Genomic DNA, 20538 nt, shown 5'->3' with positions numbered 1-20538 from the left:
GTTCCTGTAGCGATTACACTGAATATGAGCTGAAGATTTCAACAGTCCCAGCTACCACGAGCAGACTGGCATCATTCCTCCACCAGGCTCCTCTTCCTGTTTCCTCTCTCTTTCGTTCCAGTCTTTGAACAGAACCTGTGAACTGAACGAGTAGCACTATGGTGACCAGATAACCGCGGGCCTTATCGGTACTGCAGTTACATCTGCTAAAGCAGTTATCTTCCATGGCTCTGCTCAATGGGAGCAAAGGCTGAGGGCTCTAAGGTCTGATTAGTGCTCTTTTGCTGAGGATCCCCATTGTTAAATAAAACCCTCCATTTCTGCTTCTTCAGTTAGCTAAAGCAGCTTGGTACTGCCCAAAGCACTTGTGATATTCAATTAATTTAATCCTATTAGTCCCAGAAAAAGAGAGACAAGGAGAGAAAGTAACTGAGACGAGACCCAAAGGGCGGCCCTTTTTATAGGCGGAAGATTTCAGATGCTAGCAGCGAGGGCGAATAGAGCTGATGCTTTGTGATGGATTACTCTGTATCTCCTCCATCCACATTATCCCCCGGGGTAGTGGCTGTACTCAGACCAATGCTAGTCTATCTGACAGGTCCCATCAGCTCTGGAGGTCAGATGTCAGATACAGAGCTTGGAGAGGAGGGAGGTCACAGACAGTTCAATCACAACAACACAGCCCACTGTGCTGCTGAGAGTTGGTGTGTGATATCTGGTTAGAAGGAACAAACACTGCTTTAATTCCATAAAACAGCTGGGTTGTAGAGTTGTTTCAAAGATTTTTCCAACAAAAGCAAATAGTTTATTAATTATTACCATGACCAGTCGCCAGTCTGTCCCAGGGCTAACACGGACGACTATTCACACTCACACCTGTGGACAATTTATTATCACCACCTGATCTTAGCCCACTCGCTGCACGTCTTTGGACTGTGAAGCAACAGCGCTAACCACTGTGCCTAACTCATGATCGTGACTCACTGTCGTCACACCTCTGAACTGTCAAACACACCTGAGCTTATCAGGAAGGATATCAGGCACGTGGTCGAGAACATCATGAACATCATACTTCAGCAAACACGCCCTACTAGCACTCCAACTATTTTGGCCTGTTGTCCTCAAAGGCTTTCTTATCTTTTCCATGTCAGCAAATCCCACATGGATCAGAGTCGGGTCACAGACTCATTTGAGAAAACTTTGTTCTCCGATCTGAAACATTTTTTAGATTTAATATAATTTCTTTTGTCAGATGGGGAGACGCTGTTAAAACTAGTTCAAATGAGGCATCTGTTGTTGTCACTTGTTGACTTGCTGTGTGACCACTAATGCTTCAGACAACACAGCCATCTGCAACCATGACTTCCTCGTCTGATTTGTTGGTTACATGCAAAGATGTTTCACATCGTGCGTCAGAGTTCATCCTCGAAACCCTGCGTCTGTGCGATCTGCATAAGATCAAAAATGAAAACGAGTGACACAGCGTCTGTAAAGTGTTTAAAGCACTAACTTCTTTTTTAAAATCAGCAGTGGTGCAGATCTTTTTCAGTGGCAGCCACAAGTTTTATTTAGTAGTTTAGGTTAAAAAGAGTAATTGGGGCAATTTTTGTGAAGAAAATCACGTGCGTGGCTTTTCCCCAAACTCCTGTTTCCCATTCAGAACAGTAAATAAACCACAACAGTGTTTGAGGTTAACCCCTGGCCCTAATTGGACCACATCAGTAATTAGGAATAAGCATTAATCATTAGTTTTGACCGTGTTGGCCACGGGGAATTAATAAAGGGACTCCACGCTGCTGTCTTTGATCACCTATAATCTGCATCAGCTGCATCTGTAATAACACAAGACACCGACAGACTGCGTCGCTAAGATCGTTTCATTCTCAACCAATCATTAATTTTAATAGCAGAAACCTGCGGACAGCTGCCCACAAGACCGATTCATGCTCACCGCTGCATCGACTGACAATGAGCACGCAGAAGTGAGATTACACATCAGAACACTTAAAACATGTCGGCACCGAATTACAGCAGCAGTGTAACTCTGGGGTGCAGCTATGAGCTCAGTGTGATGAACCATCTGAAATCCTTCATGCCGACCTCCTTTGACAATCAACAGTTATCTGAACACTGCAGCTACAGGCTGCCGTCAGCCCACGAAGACGACTCGGGACAAAGCCAGTCTGTTAGAGGCAGGCTGCGAAACTCCAGATCATGTTCACCATCTGCTCTGCTATCTGTCACCAAGGCTTCCACTACACCAACACTGGAGTGAACAATGACAAACATACTGCGCTTCACATGCACCCACAGCCAAATATTGATCGACAGCGTGTCGTTATGCTGAGCTGGGAAACTGGCTGCTTAGTGCTCATTATGCTGCAACAACTGTATGCAGGTGCTGAACAAGTACTGCAGCAGCTACCTGCAGCTGATGCACATCTGCCTAGTGTAGCTTGCATAGATAGATTTAGATGTTAGTTGTTATTGGATATTTATAGATGAGTGATTAGTGTAGTCTGTGGTTCTTACAGTGTTAAATGACTGGTGCACATTTCCTGCACACACTGAGGCATCATTTCCTCCTTTTCTTTCATCTATGCTCTGACAAGTACAGAGACGTGCTTTAATCAATACAAATGATCCAAAATGTAGACAAAGGGTAACAAGATCTTAGCATTTATGTCATCACTACCACAAAGGCAGATGTGCATACTATGTGCTGTCAATGTGGGATGAAGGTCTTTAAATTAGAGATATGTCATTCATGTATCTCTCAGGAGACTGCAAACTTTTAATTATTTATTATCATTATCAGTAGTAGTAGCAGTGTTATTTCACTCAGAAGCTTCTCACTAAAACTACCACAAGGTTCTGGGTTCTCTCTTCGTTTGCATGTTCTGCAGGTACTCTGGCTTCCTCCCACAGTCCACAGACGTGCGTACGAGTATAAACCGTACTGTCCACAGGGTAACTGTGACTATAGTGGACTGTCTCTGTGTTAGCCCTGTAATGAACAGGGATCTCTCCAGGGTACGTCATTTTTTTGTGCGGTGTGAGCCGGGATGGGACCAAGCCACCCAGCGACTGAGTTAGGAAATCGTTTCACGCCCAAGCCGAGTTGGTATCCGGCCTCTTCAAAATGAGGTGGCTCAGTATGACACGTGAGAAGAAGGGAGTCAAACAGACTCACTGTGTGATTTAGGGGAGTGACTCACCTATGCTAAAAGGCTTGATAATTAACCGATCACCGTAAGTATCGGTTCTCTGCCTAACTTGTTTAAAGCATCGTTATTAAAGAGACCGACAGCCCTCTGTGTGCAGTAGTAATGAGGCAACATTGTTGTATATACTCTGTGCTGTACAGTTACTGACATACTCTACATCATACTAGCCAGCTTATAACATGGGACCTGTCTTATTCTTGATTAGAGTAAAGAAAAAATACTGATGTAGATCTACTTATGGTATGAATTTCAAAATCCTGCATCACCTTGTTCTAAATTTATTGCATTCATAAGTTTTCAGAAAACTTGACCTCTGACCTGTAACCAGCCAGAGCCATGGCGGGGGGGGGGGCACAGGATGAAAAGGGGGGAAAAAAACAAAACGCTTGGACACTGCTAGCACGGGGCGCCTTTCCAAACCAACTTCATTCTGAGCCAAAGACTAGAAAATATGGTGAAGCAAATCTGCCCTTTGGCTCCACCTGCGCAGGTGCGGAGGTAGGTCTCCCTGCAGGATTGGTTTTCCCTGTCGGGAGCCGCGCTGGGCTGTTTAAACCACGGACAAACAGGATCCCACATTCTTGATTTTTAGTTCACAAACACTTTTTGTAATGACTCACTACTCCTGACATTTTGGAGATGTTTGCTCTTTATACAGTAAAGTTACAGCAGGATACAAATAACATCAGGCTGATCCTGCCACGATTTGTTCCCCGGTTCAAATCACGGACAAACAGGATCCCACAGCTGTTTATGTTTTTAAACCCATTTTGCACAGAGAGGCATTTTTTGAAAAATGTATTGATGCAATTTTGAACATTATTACACAGGAAAAAAACTACAGGTAAAATAATGACACTGTGACGCCTCTGCCTTTGTAAATGGAGGGACAGTAACTGTGTGTAAAACCTGCAGACAGTCAGATTAACAGCATTTCGTCTCTATCATTCTGCAATTCATCTCATGTAAACAATAACGTGGCCACAGCGTGACGTGAATAAAGGCACATACCTTTGACGTTGCGTAACGAACTCTGTATTCCTCGTCCACACGTAAACGCAAAAAAGGAGTTTTAAAAAAATCTCAGTTTTCGATGATTCGAAACGCCGTCTACGTGGACGAAACAGCTGCGTGTTCAAAAATACCCGTGTAGGTGCGGACGTAGCGTAAAAGAGTTAGTAGTTTATTTTCTTACTACCTGTAATTTATTGCAGTTTACTTTTATCTGCTTAATTGTTTACAATAAGTTTGAGGTGTGAAATAAACTGCAATGGAGCAAAATATGGGCGTGTGTGGTTGGAGGATGTGTTTGCGTGGTGGGGGGGTGCGAACATTTTCCTTGTGAAACAAAGGGGGGCCTAGCAAAAAAAGTTTGGGAACCACTGGTTTAAGGTAAGGTTAGCTTTCCTGCTAACCCAATCAAGCCACTAGCTACCTAGCACAGCAGCTAACAGGCTAACCTTAGCTTGCTTCCTCTTTAATGGTGTTGCTATCAAAATAAAACCTGAAGCATCAATAATTCTTTTTCTTATAAGGAGTCTGTGTCTGGGTACCTGTCAGGAAGCAGGGCAGTGGTGCATAAATGACAAAATCACACTTCAGGCTGTTAAAAACACCCATGATCCTCGGGGAAGGTCTCAAGCTTAAGCTAGAACCAGAAGCTTCTGTATTGTAAAATGACTCCTTGGTGGAACACTACAGCAAATGATCAACTGTTTTCTAAACAGCATGAAGCCTGGAAACAGGTGGAGCAGCTAGCCTGGCTCTGTCCAGCCTGAAAGACGTACACCAGCCAACTCTTTTAAAGTTGTGCTGTGCCCAGACCTGACTGAGAAAGGATAAGGTGGTGGCAGGAAACAGTATGGCTGTTTTTAGCTGTACCATCTTAAAAGGTTGGCAGCAATACCTGAGGATCACAGAGCTCCCGCCTGCTGCCGCTCTAACATATTGTCCCCACGGTGAGCCCAAGGAGGGACACGGTGGCAATCTGTATGCACAGATTCAAAACCTTTTATGTGCCCTGGAAAACGCCGTGTTTGCTCATGTGTCAGCCCTGACCAACTCATTTGTACGTAAAGATTCAGGCACAACTGACCTGGTACAGGCAGGTCTATGCTTCTAAAGGGCAATCCACCCCATTATTACGTTTGGTCATGGTTTCACTGCCGTTCCTTTTGTTATATTAATTTGGACACGTTGGGTTTTCTGAACTTGTTTCATTGTAGAGTTATAGTTCTGGTCTCAGAACCTGGAGATTCTGTTCTGTCTTATACATTTGCTATGAATACGACAAATGCAAATCAGAATGTGGTCAGTTAGCCAGACCTTCTGTGGAGCACGTTTCCTGCCAAACCAAACGAGTATAGGATCCATTAGTAGCAGTAAGGCTAGCTTACAAATGCAGGACAGTTACCTGGATTATATGATGACGTTTGCTGAGCTATACTTTCATCTGGTTTTTATTGTTATTTTAAATATCAAACTGCTATCGCTTCTCTGTCCACTAACAAACCAGTTACCAATCACTGGAACACAATGGTCTCCTTACCCGTGTGGTGGTGGCAAACATGTACTTGTCTCGGAGCTGGAAGCTGTCCACCTGCTCCAGGATCAGTCTGCGGTTCTGTTCACTCTGGAAGAAGTCAGTGCTGCTGAGTATAGTGGATACACCCTGGGGCTCGTTTCTCTGGACGAGGACTGTGGTTGGGGGGTCGTAGGGTTCCACACCCCTGGGTTTAGGAGACAAGAGCAGAAGGTGAGAGACAAAGATGTATCAGACGGAGATATTGAGAAAAAAGGTGAGGATAGGCGGGGAATGGAGAACATGAGAATAACACAAACACTTTTCATACTTAAATATATCTATTTATAATTGTAAATAGGCCTTAACAGATGGACATCAACCAAAGGTTAGGCAGGGCCTGTTCTGAAGCCTCACACTGAATCATTTATCGATGACAGAATTACAGTTACAGCTGTTTCTGAATCTGAAACAAACTCACGTTCAGGACAACATCACTCTTCAGAGATGTCAATCAGAAAAGCAAGAACTAAACTCCGCTTTCACCCTGTGGTCTCACAGGCTTCACACAGACAAATGATTCCTTGTCAGTTTTTCATTTAATAATCCCGTTTTCAGGATAATAAATGTCAACACAAAACACTCTCAGGCTCTCAGGAAGTTCAAACTGAAAATCTCCATCTGTGCGCCAACCTTGAAAAACTGCGCGGTCGAACTATTTACGGCCGTTTCTGTTCCAGCTCGTGGCACACAGAGCCCGAATGAATGAAGGAGGTTCACTGCATCTTATCGTCTGCCTTCCAAATCAGCGCGTTTCCTGCCAGAGTCTCGAGAACTAAACAGAGAGAGCAGTGTCTCGCTCAGCTCTGCCTCTGTGGCTTTCATTCAAAGGTCCCTGTTCAACCGATGGACACTGTCTGGCCTGAGAGTGCGTGGAGAGCTATTCGTAGTCTGTCTCTGCGCCTTCCTTGGAATTAATCTGTGCCCTTTCTAAACACTTCCTAAACACCATTCTTACCCTGTTTTGGTAGTTTCTCTCTTTGTGTCAGGTCCGTACGGCATTCAAACCGAGCATTCGGAATGACAAGGCCACTTTATCTGAGACACGGCCACCAACAGCACAGGTTTCTTTAATAACAAATCTTTTCTCAGACCAGACATGTAGCACTGCAGGCCCAATTCTCCCAGTAACATTAGAAAGCCAAAGTATGATTGTGCACACTGGATATCCCAGCATTATGGACACGGACCCACCACGTAACCTCCGTTGGCGATATTGCTCAACTCTCAAAAACAATGAATCAGGACATGTAGTCAACCAGACTGTCAGGCTTTACAAGTTAACCGTAAAAGAAATTCCACGTCAATCAAAGCTTCATTTGATTTGAAGCCATTAAAAATGCTTCAACATAATCTGGGCTCATAGGTCACCGTGGCTTGTTCTTCAGTCTCGCACCGGTCGGATTCCTGAGCGAGTAACAGTCCACATAGTGGTGAACATTTCAGCTGGTCTGGTTCCTTGTTGGTTTTGTTTCACAGGATATACTTTTTGGTTTTGTTCTTGCAGTAAAATTTGCTGTAATTTTACCTTGAGAACTTCAGACAGTTCATGGAGTCTGGCATTGGCCTTTCTCGCACATGGCACACTAGATGCAATTACACTGCAGAAAACACACATCGCAGGTCAGGTGGCTCCCCTGATAAAACTTGCGCCAGCGGGAAATGCACCCGACCTTTAGTTGCACTATTTATCAGCACAAACCGTCATAACAGAGGGGGAGGGCAGGTTAAAGACCATCCCACTAGAGACTGTGGATGCCGCTCACCTGGTTGAGCCTGTGACCCACGTAGCAAAGGTACTTTAGGGGTCAGCTATAATCTGCACTACTGTCAGCCTGAAAATGTTCAGAGCTGCAACGCTTCTATGTGATATCTATTCAACGCCCCCCTTTCTCCCACAGATCCTTGGTTTCCCTATATATAGAGTTGATACTCCTTTTATGTGGGATTTGTATCATTCGTTGTAATCCATATGGCAGAAGAGATTGTACTTCTTATTGTACAAAATGGATTTTGCCTCTCAGTCCGTCTTCTAGCCGTGCGATCACAGGATTACCAGTTATGCGAGATTGTGGGGGGTCCCACTGGTTTGGGTGGTTCTGAACACACCCAGCAGTAGACTGATAGTCAGGCTCAGATCGCTTTGGCTTACAGAGCCTTCAGACTGATGTGCAGCACAAAAGCAGCAGCCTCTTCTAAAGCCACAACAAACAGGATTAAACCCAAATTGGATGGAGCACCAGGGGCGAGCGTAAGATCAATCCTTATTTGTGTTGCTTTGGTCCTCAGATAATTTGCAGTTTCTTCTGGCCGGTTTGTACCTTTAGCAGCATTTTCAAATCTTATTTGCTGACTTTTAAAGGCATCAGTAGTTAAATACATCTAGAAATCCAGGGACCAGATCATTTTGGCTGTCAATGATAAAAAAGATGACCCAGATAAAACCATTACCTTTAAGTTTTGTATTGTGTTATGAATCAAGCACACTGCTGCTTCTCCTTAAAAATCCAAAATCTCTCACAGTTTAGTTCAGCTCAAACTAAGATGACGGAGGGAGAGCCCTCGGTCAACGGGAAGTAGAAGATATAAAAGGATTCAGCATCAGGGCCCATGGAAGGAAGTTGGCTTGTTTTCAGTCCATGCAGCACGTGACAGATTCAATTCAACTTTATTTATACAGTGCCAAACACAGCAACAGTCGCCTCAAGGTGCTTTATATTGTAAGGTAGACGCTACAATAATACAACAGAGAAAGCCCAACAATCATATGACCCCCTATGAGCAAGCACTTTGGCGACAGTGGGAAGGAAAAACTCCCTTTTAACAGGAAGAAACCTCCGGCAGAACCAGGCTCAGGGAGGGGCAGGGCCATCTGCTGTGATTGGTTGGGGTGAGAGAAGGAAGACAGGATAAAGACATGCTGTGGAAGCGAGACAGAGTCGGATGTGTTGGTTTACACCATAACTCTCCCCACAGCTACTGTGCAGCTCTGCTAAGGTTGGCCAGGCCACGCCTCCTGGACTCCTGTTGCTCTTCCTTACTAACTGACACTCCCTGTTATGGTCCAACAGAAGCTTCAAATGCTTTAACTATTCATACTTCTACTGATATTAAAAGTCACCAGTTCAACTGCTTTTATTGACTAGCCATCAAACCATATAGCTTCTTCTTACCAATAACCAGCAAACAGTTGAGCTGCTGCTGACAGAAATTCATTCACAGAGCAAAAAGGTTTTTTCCCCACATAGATAAACGGTGAGGGCAACCTGCCTAAAAGAGCGTCAGTCTAGCATCCACTCAGAGTGGAGGGGAAGCATCACAGATCAACAGGTCTGCCTGCATTGTCCAGAAATGCTTCCACTGGTCCCTCAACCCCACAGGACTCCAGTTGTTTCTGATTCTAACTTACAGCAAAAATCTAAGCGTGCTGAAGCATTTGGAACAGATAAGGAGTACATAATGACTCATTCCATCATGACTGCTGGCAGTAGCATAGTACAAGGGCTGCAAAGGAAAGGATACTTCTGCACCAAAGCTATAATTCAGCTTTTACCAATCACCGTGAAATGTTGTTAAGGGAGGATATTGATTACATATTTTGGCACACGGCAGGTATAATTCTCTTTGGAGAAGGCAAACATTAGTGCTCTGTTTATTCTATAATATAAATCAGTCCAACAGAGCTTGAAACCAGGTTTCACTGCAGCGTTGCATGTTGAGCTTTATAAAAAAGAACTAAAGGAGCACTGCCTAAATCACTGTTAATGACACCTGCAGCCCTGTAATGATCTGCAGTCAGCATCCTGTTACTCACTCTTGCATGCAGCTCTTGGTTAGTGACTGATTTATACCACAATCCTGATGATGGTAATGACAACAAAGCTGACTCGCACATAACTAAGCAACCAATGTCAGATGTGTCTGTGTAGATTCTCAGTCATCCAGGTCATGGTAGTCTAAGGAAACTGGAAATATAACAGCGGGACTGTTTAAAGTTTCGTCAAGATCCTTCACCTCTCGTCCAACGTCAGTTCTAAAAGCAAACAGTGAAGATCCCAGATACATGTGGAAGAAGCTGGCTGCTATTAGTATGGAAAGAAAGTCTTAGTTATGCACATTAGCTTAATACCAATACAACATTTATGATGACTATTTATGATGACTACGATTCTATAGGTTCAACAGAGTCATAAATCTCTTTAGCTGGGGAATTAATTTGGTAAGCTAGCCATTCAGCATTTCCACTAAAAGGGCATCTGTGCAGGAAGTGATTCACAGGTACACATACCAAAGAAAGGTAATCAGATTCAGCACCTTCGAGTTTACCACCCTCCATATGGCAGGGTGATAAACGCATTAGGTCAGACGTCCACCACCCCTAAACATCAACATCCTCTCCTACCAAAGGATGGGAGAAACCCAGCTGTAGACGTTGCGTGGGGGTGCAGATGTAATCTTTATTTTGTTTAACAAACAAAACAAACCCACAGCAACACACAATTTTGCTAGTAACAACATTAGCAACTAAGCTATATTAGCGGAGGAAATCATTTGAAAACAGTCAGCTAAGCTACCAGATAAGCATCAGGAGTCAGATGAATTTGCTAACTGTGGATTTTGCTCCATTAGATGGCTTGCATTCTTATGTATTAGCAGACATGCTAGCATTAGCTAACAGTAGCCAGAAAAACAACAACAAACAAACATCGAAAGGTTAAAACTTTTAAACAACATTATTTACTTGATACCCAAGTTAACAGCTGGCAGGCTAACACTAGCTTGGTTAAAGTTAATGTGAGAGATGGCGAGCAAAATGCTACCTGAAGCCATGTTTTAGTTTGAGTTGGTCATTTGTTGACTTTAGCGATCAGTGAACTCTGCCTTTCTTTCATGGCTGCTGTTGCTCACTGATGATGCTGGGCGCAGAAGCACTGAGTATTTTACCAGGAACTATTTTACCTTTCAAACCTTCCATGTTTACACTAAAATAATGAAAGCACTAAATACTGTATCAAGTTTCCATAAGTAGCAGTTATCCTGGCAAACCTGATGTAATCCAGGTAGAGTCCATTCAGCGTCCATCCTGTCACTCGGTTTTCTGCCTTGGTGACAACATGTTACTCTGCTCAATAAACATCTAAAGGCTCCTGGCTGCAGAGAACCTGCACCAACATAGCCAGAGTAAAGTGTTGTCTCATGTTGTTTCACAGCCTCGATTAAAATACTACAAACACAACAGGGGAGGCTGCCGTCTCTCAGCCACTTACATGACACTGTGAAATTATCCCAACCGAAGCTCACAGTACAAGCCAAAAGTGTTGAGTCATGCACTTAATAACAGGACAGCAATGACTACACATTTTTCCAAGGTGCACTAATGTTCAGGTTTGACAACTATCAACAGCTACACAAACACAAGCTTGAAAACGTGCAACAACTGCTTACCAGAAAAATGTGCATTCTTGCAATCAAAATGTATAATTCCAGCATGATAAGAGTCCATCCTGAACCCAGAAAACCTCACAGTCATGTCGGGAAACAGTTAAATGAGAATCATTCATTGAGTTCTAGTCATCTTCATGTGGAAGAAAGTGAGGATGCCTGGTGTGGGGACAAGGGGCTGTGACAAAGGTCTGCTTTACACAGTGGTGTTAGTGAGGCTTCCTTTATTGGTCAAGACAAGTTTACACAGCACTCACAGCTGAATGGAGACACCATAAGCCCAGATGTTCCAGACTGGGCCTCACTATGCTCACTGGATTCATGATCAGCCTTACACATCTGAATGACTTTATGCAGAACAGCTTAAACTGTTACTTCTTCTTTGCATTATTGATCTTTTATCAAATCCAGCCAGTAGCCAACAAATGTTAGAGTTGAGATAAGCTGTATTGTATAAAATCACAGGAAACACTGTGCAGACAATCATTAAACTGCCTACAATTTGTTGGTTGTATTTTCATATTAATCAAATAAGACTGGGTTTCCATGACGATCCAAGATAATCTGGGTCAGGTTCCATCTCATCCAAAGCTCAACACATCTAATTAACAGTCTTAACTTTATCTTAACTTTAACTTTTACAGCAGGCTGTTCACTGTTGAAGCCTGCAGTCATGCTATTTATATTTAATTACTTTAGATTTTGTCAAACCAATCACTGAATAACCACAGACCTGTGATCATAAATGCAGCCACAACTCTGAGTTGTATCATTCCTAATACAGCTCGACTCTTCTTTCAACATTTAACGGCGTCAGCTGTGAGTGTGGGCTCTGACCTCTTATGTATAGAAACACCAAACACCGTTGGATTATTCTTTTGGATAATCCAACAACAGAAATGACAAAATTAAGCAATTTATTTTTTAATGAAGGTGTCTACTTTCATTAAACGGACTAAATGTTAACTGACTGTCCTGACACTGGAATAAAGCAGAGCTACTTTGTGTCAGATAAAGAAGAAAAACACATTTTCATTAATTCTCTGTGTTATTGTGGTAATGTCGACGTGCTATCGAGTAAGGATGAACTCATCTGTGTATCAGAGTTGTTGACTAGAAATATCAGACAGCGCAGCAATAACTTGTAGAATAATTTATCTATTTATGTGCTTGTAGCTAACGCCTGAAGGCCGAGGACATGCAGATTTAATAGGAGTTTTCTGGAAGGTTATATTTCCTCAGCATTGTGTTGGTGACAGGATAGATACACCCTCTGATGCCTGTTGTACTGCTTCAGCCTCCTTACCAAAAGTAGGTCTTCACGTGCTCTTGGATCAACACCCACGTCTCCCCAAAGTCGTCCGATTTCCACAGCTAGAAAGGCAGGAGAGGAGAGAGGGTGTAAGGAGAGAGCAGGAGGAGGAAGGGGGAGGAGGAGGAGGAGAAGAGGGGGGTGGTGCACTGTAAAAATGTAGGTCAAGCTCATTCCTTCGTTTTGGCTCCAGCACACATGTAAAGGAGAACACCGGAGAGACGTTTGCCACTGTTATGTTTGAACTCAGGAGAGCTATGATGCAAGGACATCACTTCCTGTCCCGGTTAGAATATCCTGCATGTGAATTTCTGAATCGAACAAGCGACGAGTACTTCATATCAAGCACACGTGCAAGAAACAGTCACGATTTCAGCCTTCGTTTTAGGATTTTAAAAATTCAGAGGAACAGTCGGTGAATGCTTTGGAAACACCAAAGCATTCACCGACTGTTCTCATAAAATACTCATAAACTGTGGTTACTCTGGCAGCAGCAGCCTAACTGAGTGTCCAAATACGTCCCAGCTTATTTACCTGGCACACACTTTTTTTACACGTTTCCACAGAGCTGTTAGACATTTGTAAGGAAGACATCGTCCTTCTGTTTGTATCAAAATATGTAGAATACATCAATAACTGCAAGTATTCACATAAGGAATAATAAAATCCATCAAGTCCACATTGTGTGAATATTCAGTGCAGAAAGGCTTCATGAAATGTTTTCCTACACATGCACATGACTGGATCAAGATGAAGCTGAAGTCATTTGAATGCAAAGCTACAGTCATTTTATCAGGTCAAATTTCGGCTGTAACAGGGAGTCAAACTCACACTACAAATGCTTCATCATATCTACAAGCACCACTCAGTAAAAGGTGTCGCTGAGGCTTCATACTAAACAAAGTGCGTCATTCTTTTAAACACACAGCACTGTAAAGTCAGAGCATCGCTTTACCTGTTTGTTGGGATGGGAGCCGTCGTAGCCGAGCACCAGGTTGGCTCGTCTGCTGTGGAGCAGCAGGTCAGTGGGTTTGAAGGGGAGGGAGAAGCCCTGGACGTTCCTACAGAAGTCAAAGGCGTTCCAAAGGTAGTTGTTGGTAGAGTCCACAAACAGGTACTGAGGAGGCAGACAACAAACAGAAGCATTAAATAATAAATCTGACAAATCCTAGAAAAGTTTTCTTTGAGGGGAAACAAAGTTTAAGGTCTATCAGGCTGACTTTGCACAAACTCAGCTCCGCAGAAACGTTGGGAAACAAAATGCAATGACTGACAAGCTTAAGCCCGTGTTTACTTCACCATCGGGCGCCAAGGTTTAATCCTTAAAAAAGTATCAGTGAAGAAAACGAGTTTGCAACATAAAATCATGAAGAGCAGAGGACTCAAATGAATCAGCTGATGGAGCCTTTCCAGATGTGGAAGCTACCAGTTCCACAGCCACTGATTTTAAACTGAACACTGATAACACTCCTGATGGTCCCACCACGTTCACACAAGGATTCGTCGTTGCATGATGCAGGATGTGTCCCAGTTACTTCCTGACAGTTAATGCAGTGCTGCCTGAAGTCTGCCTCTTTGATACGCTCTTTTTAGACCTGATGTTACCGATCTGCTGACAGTTAACTTAATTAGTTTCACCATGTTACTGCAGCTGTTTCCTTTTAGTAACAGTTACTTTTCCAGCTTTTTGTTGCCTCTTTCCCAACTTCTTTTGGGAATGTGTTGCTGTATGAGCTCACATTTTTCTTAAAATTGTACTTTTTCTGTTCCGATATTTGGATATTTGCTGAGTTTTTCAGCTTTACTTGACAGAACAGTTCAGCTCCACCAAAAGACGACCAGTGACAAATCCACAGACACTGAGATATGTGCAGGAGGAGAAGCTGGATTAGTTTCCACAATTCCACCATTGGATCTTAAATTTCCCATAATGCAACCAAAAGCTTTATTTCATACCTGACAGTATACAGCTGACATCACAATGTGTGCTGTGTAGAATACATACAGGAAACTTTCCACTTGTCTCTCGTGTAAATACGGGTCAGTGGGACCAGACTCACCCTCCTGTTGTCTGCAGGGCTGTGGTAGAACTGCGAGATGACCTGCTTGCTGCCGTCCTTCATCTTAGCCCCCGAAAACTTGAACTTGTGTGAGACGGGTATGAAAGTGGTGCCGTGGTCATAGGACACGTAGACCTGAAGACAACAAGGGAGGTATGAATGCCTGCACCCGGCGGTCCCTGAGAAAAGGCCTGGATTATATTTTTTTTATCAAAAAATTCACTCGGCAAACTGCAAATTCTGCCATTTTAAAAACACTAATAATAATAATAATAATAATAATAATGATGATGGATTGCATTTATATAGCGCTTTTCAAGGAACCCAAAGCACTTTTTACAATTCCACTATTCATTCACTCTCACATTCATACACTGGTGGAGTCAAGCTAATCTGAAAGGTCTGCAGGTCTTAATGCTCAATTCTGATTTTTTGATCAAATCCGATTTTTTTGTCTGCTTCTTCACACTACAAATAAAATGTGATGCGCTCTAGTGTGAACCCTCAAAGCGGCCCACATGCACAAAAGCAGACGTCACACACAGCGCGCTCTGTTTAGACTATGGCTGGGTGATATGGCCTAAAATTCATATCACGGTATAATTTGAAGCATATGCAGTAACGATATATATCGCGATATTTTCTTTTCTTCTGTATAACGTATTTTACACACTATAACGCGCACTTAAAATCCTTTAATTTTCTCAAAAAATGACAACGTGCCTTATGTATGAATTCTGGTTGTGCTTACTGACCTCAAACAGATTTTATGTGCTACACGCCGCTCAAAAATCTGTCAAAAATGTTTTAGTACGACTTTGCTAAGCTACGAAGCCGCACCGCTTGATAGATTGTCGGAGCATTATGGCTGCCGTAGTCAGGAGCCTCGTGGAGTAATCTGGGTCCAAAACTCCGTCATCTTCAGGTCCCAAAGTAACAAACGAACACTGCAGCATCACTGAGAGTTAAAATCTGTCTAAATTCTTTAATATTTAATAAAACGATCAGCATTGCTGCTTTACCAGGTGTAACAATTAAGTTTAGCATCCAGGCATCCATGAAAACAGAATTTATTAAATTTAACACAGTTAGAGGAAGTTAGCGGTTAGCAGGAAGTTAGCTCACTAGTTTCCACCTAAGCATGATATAGCATGTTCTGACTGAGAGATTTCTGAAAAATTCAAACGTACAGCTCTGCTATCACTTCCAACATAGATGAAGACAGAAGCTAAACAGCAGTGATGTTTGTTGGACTAGCTGGTAAACAATGATGTGCTACATGATTGCTAGCAAAACAGCTACGTTAGCATAACATTAGCACAGTGAAGTTGAAGGATGAACGCTAACTTTTTTCCACTCGATAAAAGTTAACGTGAAGGTTCCTGATGGTTAGGGACAAATGCAATCGCATAGCAGGATGCTGTAAACGGACCAAACTTCAGTCAGGAGAACAACTGAGATAATCCATCCACAATACGAGGTTAGTCATTAATATACTGCAACAACATGGGAATAGAGCAGCTGTGATAGAATTCAGCATTAATGAATCAATGGTACAGAAGTGGAGGAAGCGCAGTTTTTGGCTTTCCTCATCTTCCAAAAGTGCTTCGTCTCTTCGCTGTCGCCGGCCATAATTTGCAGATGTTGTTGTTTGCAGCCGCTGCGAGGCTTTCGACCAAAACAGGAGCAGCTTGATGACACCATCAACATGCGCTATCGTGGTAGAGCGGTATAGTAAAGATCTCTACCGTTGGCCAAATTTATATCGTTTCTACCGTAAACCGTTTATACCGCCCACCCCTAGTTTAGACCCAGACCAAACAGTATTGTTTGACTGATGGCCTTAATATAAAGACTTGTTTACGTTTCCCAATTTTGCTTTAAGTTATAAAGTTATTTTGTTATTTACATTTGGCCTAATAAGGATCCTTATTGCTGTTTTAGAGGAGCGCTGCTTCAGAGGATAGCTGCAGATTTCTGTCAGAATCTGCAGATTATACATTTACAAATAAAATGTTCACGTTTCTCCAACGTTGTCTTCCCAACAGTTTCACTGGATGGCCAGGAAGCGTTCGCGATGTCTTCTCCGGCGCTGATAATTGGCGTCTGTCTTGTGTCAGTGACGTAAAAGACGGATTTAATGCGACATGACCATCAAACAGCAGTCGCTTTCTAAAACATCAGATATGTATCGGATTCAGCACCACATACGAAAGTGACCCAGATCGGATTTGTGCCATTCACACTGTCATACCATGATCGGATATGAGTCGCACAGGGTCAAAAAAGTCGGATTTGATGCGCTTTCGCCTGCAGTGTGAACGTAACCTTGGTGATCCACAGTTTCAAGGAAGACAAATTTCTGCGCCTGCTGTGTGTTCGAGAGGATGAAGGGGTTGATTAATGACTGAATACTAGGGGTGCAACGATATTCGTATCGATATTGAACCGTTCGATACAGTGCTTTCGGTTCGGTACGCATATGTATCGAACAATACAAAATTTTTGATTTATTTGATCAACTTTTCTTCTGACGATGCTGTCTGTGTGGAGCGCTCAGTGAATCTGTGTTCGACTACTCCGCCTAGGCTGCACTGTCGAGCGCAGATCCACTGAGCACTCAACACAGACAGCATAGTCAGAAGGAAGAGCGCAGGGCAAGTTAAGCTCTCCTTGCAACATGGCAAATTGAACCTCCCCCACCCTCATTCAGATCTGGCGTTTGGAACTATTTTGGTTTTCATGTGACGTATGACCCTGAAGGTAAGCGAGTCATGGACTAAAGTAAAACAGTATGTTGGATGTGCCATGCAATGCTCAATTACATGGGTGGGAACTAGCGTGTTAGCGCAGTTAGCTCGTTAACGTGTTGGCCGTCTAGCCCCACGCACGGGGCTATCAGGGGTAGCTCGTTAACGGAGATTTGCCGTGTTGTGGCGTTAAGGTCATTTCAACGAGATTAACCTGAAAGCACTAGTGGGAACACAACGAATATGACTGCACATTTACGCCGACATCATCCTAGTGCAAAGACAAAAACAACAAGCATGCATGCTACAAACTTTACCCGAGTCATTTAGACAGCCGTTAGCACAGGATTCTCCTTATGGGAACCTGATATGTTTAATATGCTGCTGAGAATATAGCCCAGAAGAAGCGGATAGTATAGCTTTTATTTTGGAAAGAGACATTTCTCTGTAATAAACTCTCTTTTCCAAAGATGAGTGATTCCTCAATCAGATACAGGGCTCGCAATATCGCTAGCCCGACGTCCTGGAGCTAGCGATTTTTCCAGTCGGGCTACCAAAATCTATCTCTTCCCTGCCCGTCGGGCTATTGTAGGAAGGAAAAATATATGTCAATGCTTTTGCATTCTTTCAGAAATGTAGCTGGGTAATTATGTCATTGGCATCGGTGAGCCACTGTCAATATGTGACATATTGAAATCGCGTTTGAATTTGCGCTTGTTTTTTGCTTTCACTTTGCAATCGTGCGAACTGTGTATAGAGAGCGACAGCACTGATCTGTGAGTGATGATAATTTGTGCACCAATTCCTCTGACGTCTTATCAATCGTTAGCTTACTATGCAAACATGACAAGTGAAATCTCCCGCAGCTTAAACATGTGAGAGGTTGATCGCGCAGAGAATCACTGAGCGTTATGTGAGTCCGTGTGTAAAAGCAGCAGGATATATATTTTAGTTCTGCTGAGCCAAATAAGACCGGTCAGGGTGAAGAAGTGACAGCCAAAGAAAAGCTTACCACGAAACGGAGAAGTTATGACAAATCAGACTATAAGGCAAAAAGAAAGTGCAGCTTTATGGTTTCATGGACAAAAGAATTTCTGTGGCTGCGATATGACGAGCTAAATAACCAGGGCTGCACATAAGTGGTCCACAGGTGCGCATTCGCTGTCAAAATAAAAAACACGCACAAGGGTTAGGGTTAAATTTAAAAACTGTACTTTTGAGTTAAAATCTATATTTATAATTTTAATAAATGACAAATTAAAAAGGCATGAACATTTTTTTTGTATCGAAAAAATATCGAACCGTGACACCAAAGTATCGAACCGAACCGTGAATTTTGTGTATCGTTGCACCCCTACTGAATACCTACAAAAAGATGTTACTTTATAGACACTTCGATGGTGAAAGATGGTAAAAGCAAACTAACTGTGGCATGGATGTCAGCCTTTTTCAGAGAAACAAGAAAACCAAAAATAAGAAAATATCTACCACATGTCCTTAAACACAACACCCTGTGCTTGTCGGTGTGTGAGATAGGCCATAATTAAAAAAATGTTCATTTTCATTTAAGGCTTTATGCCCCAAATAAAAACTCTGTGGCATCTATAAAGGACAAGTGTGACTGGTTGGCTGCAGAGCCTTTCAGTGTTTGTAAATGGTGACGTGTGACGAAGACGAACTGAATGCAGACTCGTAGCATCTCCTTGTAGAAAACTCAGCATACATGTGAAAGGAAGTCTAAAGGTGCGAAACTCTGTCTGCACTTTGCACACATGCCCCAGACACTTCAAAGCAAACGTGTTAAACTGATGTACGACCTTCAGTCACACGCAACTAAACTTGAATTCATGAAAGATGAGGGGACCAACGCCTCCGCTGTAACCACAACGTGAGCTTGTGTTTGGCCACAGCAAGAGGTCAAAGGTCCCATGTCCCATATGTAACACTACCATATTAAATCCCTGAGTTGATGGAGAGATGACAGAATCTGTCTTTTAACAGTCTGGTTGCCTCCATGCTGCCTGTGCACACACGCTAACGCTCCTAACATAATATCTACTGAAATAAGAGAGCTTTGCAGTTCATCGGTTTATCTTTATTAACTCTGACAGTGACTTTGAAGCCTGAATCATTTCAGCGTCTTCAGAAACCAGACTGTGTATTTGTGAGAGTCAGCTTTTCTGGATTTCAACAAAAAGACGTTTATTTGGATTGTGTGTGTTTCCTTTCACTTTCACCAGAACACAAGTGGAACTGCAGTGACATAAAAACAAGCTGAATTCAAAACACGACCTCACGTATGCATTTCGAGCAATTTCAGAGAATAATGGAAATTACAGTTTTTTACAGACGCTAGGACACATGTCTCAATACTTAGGTCACGTTTGCAAAACTCCTCACACAGTGAGCACAACAGAAGTCTATGTGGGCTAAACTGAGGACCAGTTATCATTGTTTTGGCACAAAATGCATCCAATGACTACATCTCTCAAATTTCATGAATTATCTTCTCACTCAGACACAACAACTGCCAAAAAGCTTTGTACGTACAGGACATTTTGCATGTGCTTACATACTGTTTTCAAAACTGTTAAACTTATGGCCAAAACAATAACACAATGCAAAACTTGAAAAGACAGCAAAATGCAACAGCAATATTTTATTGAAACATATTTTAAATCTAAAGATGCAGTTTAACCAGCCACAGCTGATTCTCATTGTAGATGAACATCTACACAGGTGTTACTCCTTCAATTTTTCAACTCCTTCAATTCTGGCAGCCAGAAGATTCTTTCCTAGGTGTGTTGCCCTAGATGACATAAGATGTGATGTGGATGAGAACCTGTGGCCAAATGGAGGAGACCGAGTAGATTAGCATTACAATTGTATGTGTATCAGTGGATGGTGTGTATATAAATTCTTGTATTTTGGGATTACTTAGTGCAAAAAAATAAAAATACATAAACAAATATTAACGAATTCTGCATGATGTCTGATTCATTCCAGTAACATATATTGAAATTATAAACAGAGATGTGTCCTTGTTTTACACAAGAAAACACTGTGTAACATGTTGTTAGTGTTTTTTAGGTCATTGTTTTGTGGGTGACAAAGTGTGTTTGTCGGCTGTCAACCTTTGCTAGTGTTCTGGAAGAATGAGTTTATT

General features: G+C 42.6%; 1 protein-coding gene across 2 annotated transcripts in view; it reads right to left on the bottom strand.

Moving 5' to 3' along the window:
* sorl1 (sortilin-related receptor, L(DLR class) A repeats containing) overlaps window positions 1-20538 on the bottom strand; it is a 94264-nt gene that overhangs the window by 49716 nt on the left and 24010 nt on the right. For both annotated transcript variants that reach the window (XM_085478985.1, XM_085478984.1), the window contains exons 3-6: window positions 14623-14757; window positions 13518-13679; window positions 12557-12624; window positions 5776-5956 (exon numbers count right to left, since the gene is read on the bottom strand). In XM_085478985.1, coding sequence (XP_085335111.1) covers window positions 5776-5956; window positions 12557-12624; window positions 13518-13679; window positions 14623-14757 — 546 coding nt within the window. The remainder of the gene's footprint in view (window positions 1-5775; window positions 5957-12556; window positions 12625-13517; window positions 13680-14622; window positions 14758-20538) is intronic.

The sequence above is a fragment of the Copadichromis virginalis genome, linkage group LG14 (genome assembly GCF_057382275.1).
Source record: "Copadichromis virginalis isolate Kocher_CV1m ecotype Utaka linkage group LG14, C_Virginalis_male_GT1.1, whole genome shotgun sequence".
Lineage (NCBI taxonomy): Eukaryota > Metazoa > Chordata > Actinopteri > Cichliformes > Cichlidae > Copadichromis > Copadichromis virginalis.
Note: the sequence above shows the minus strand (reverse complement) of the source record. Positions and strands in the feature narration are given on the sequence as shown.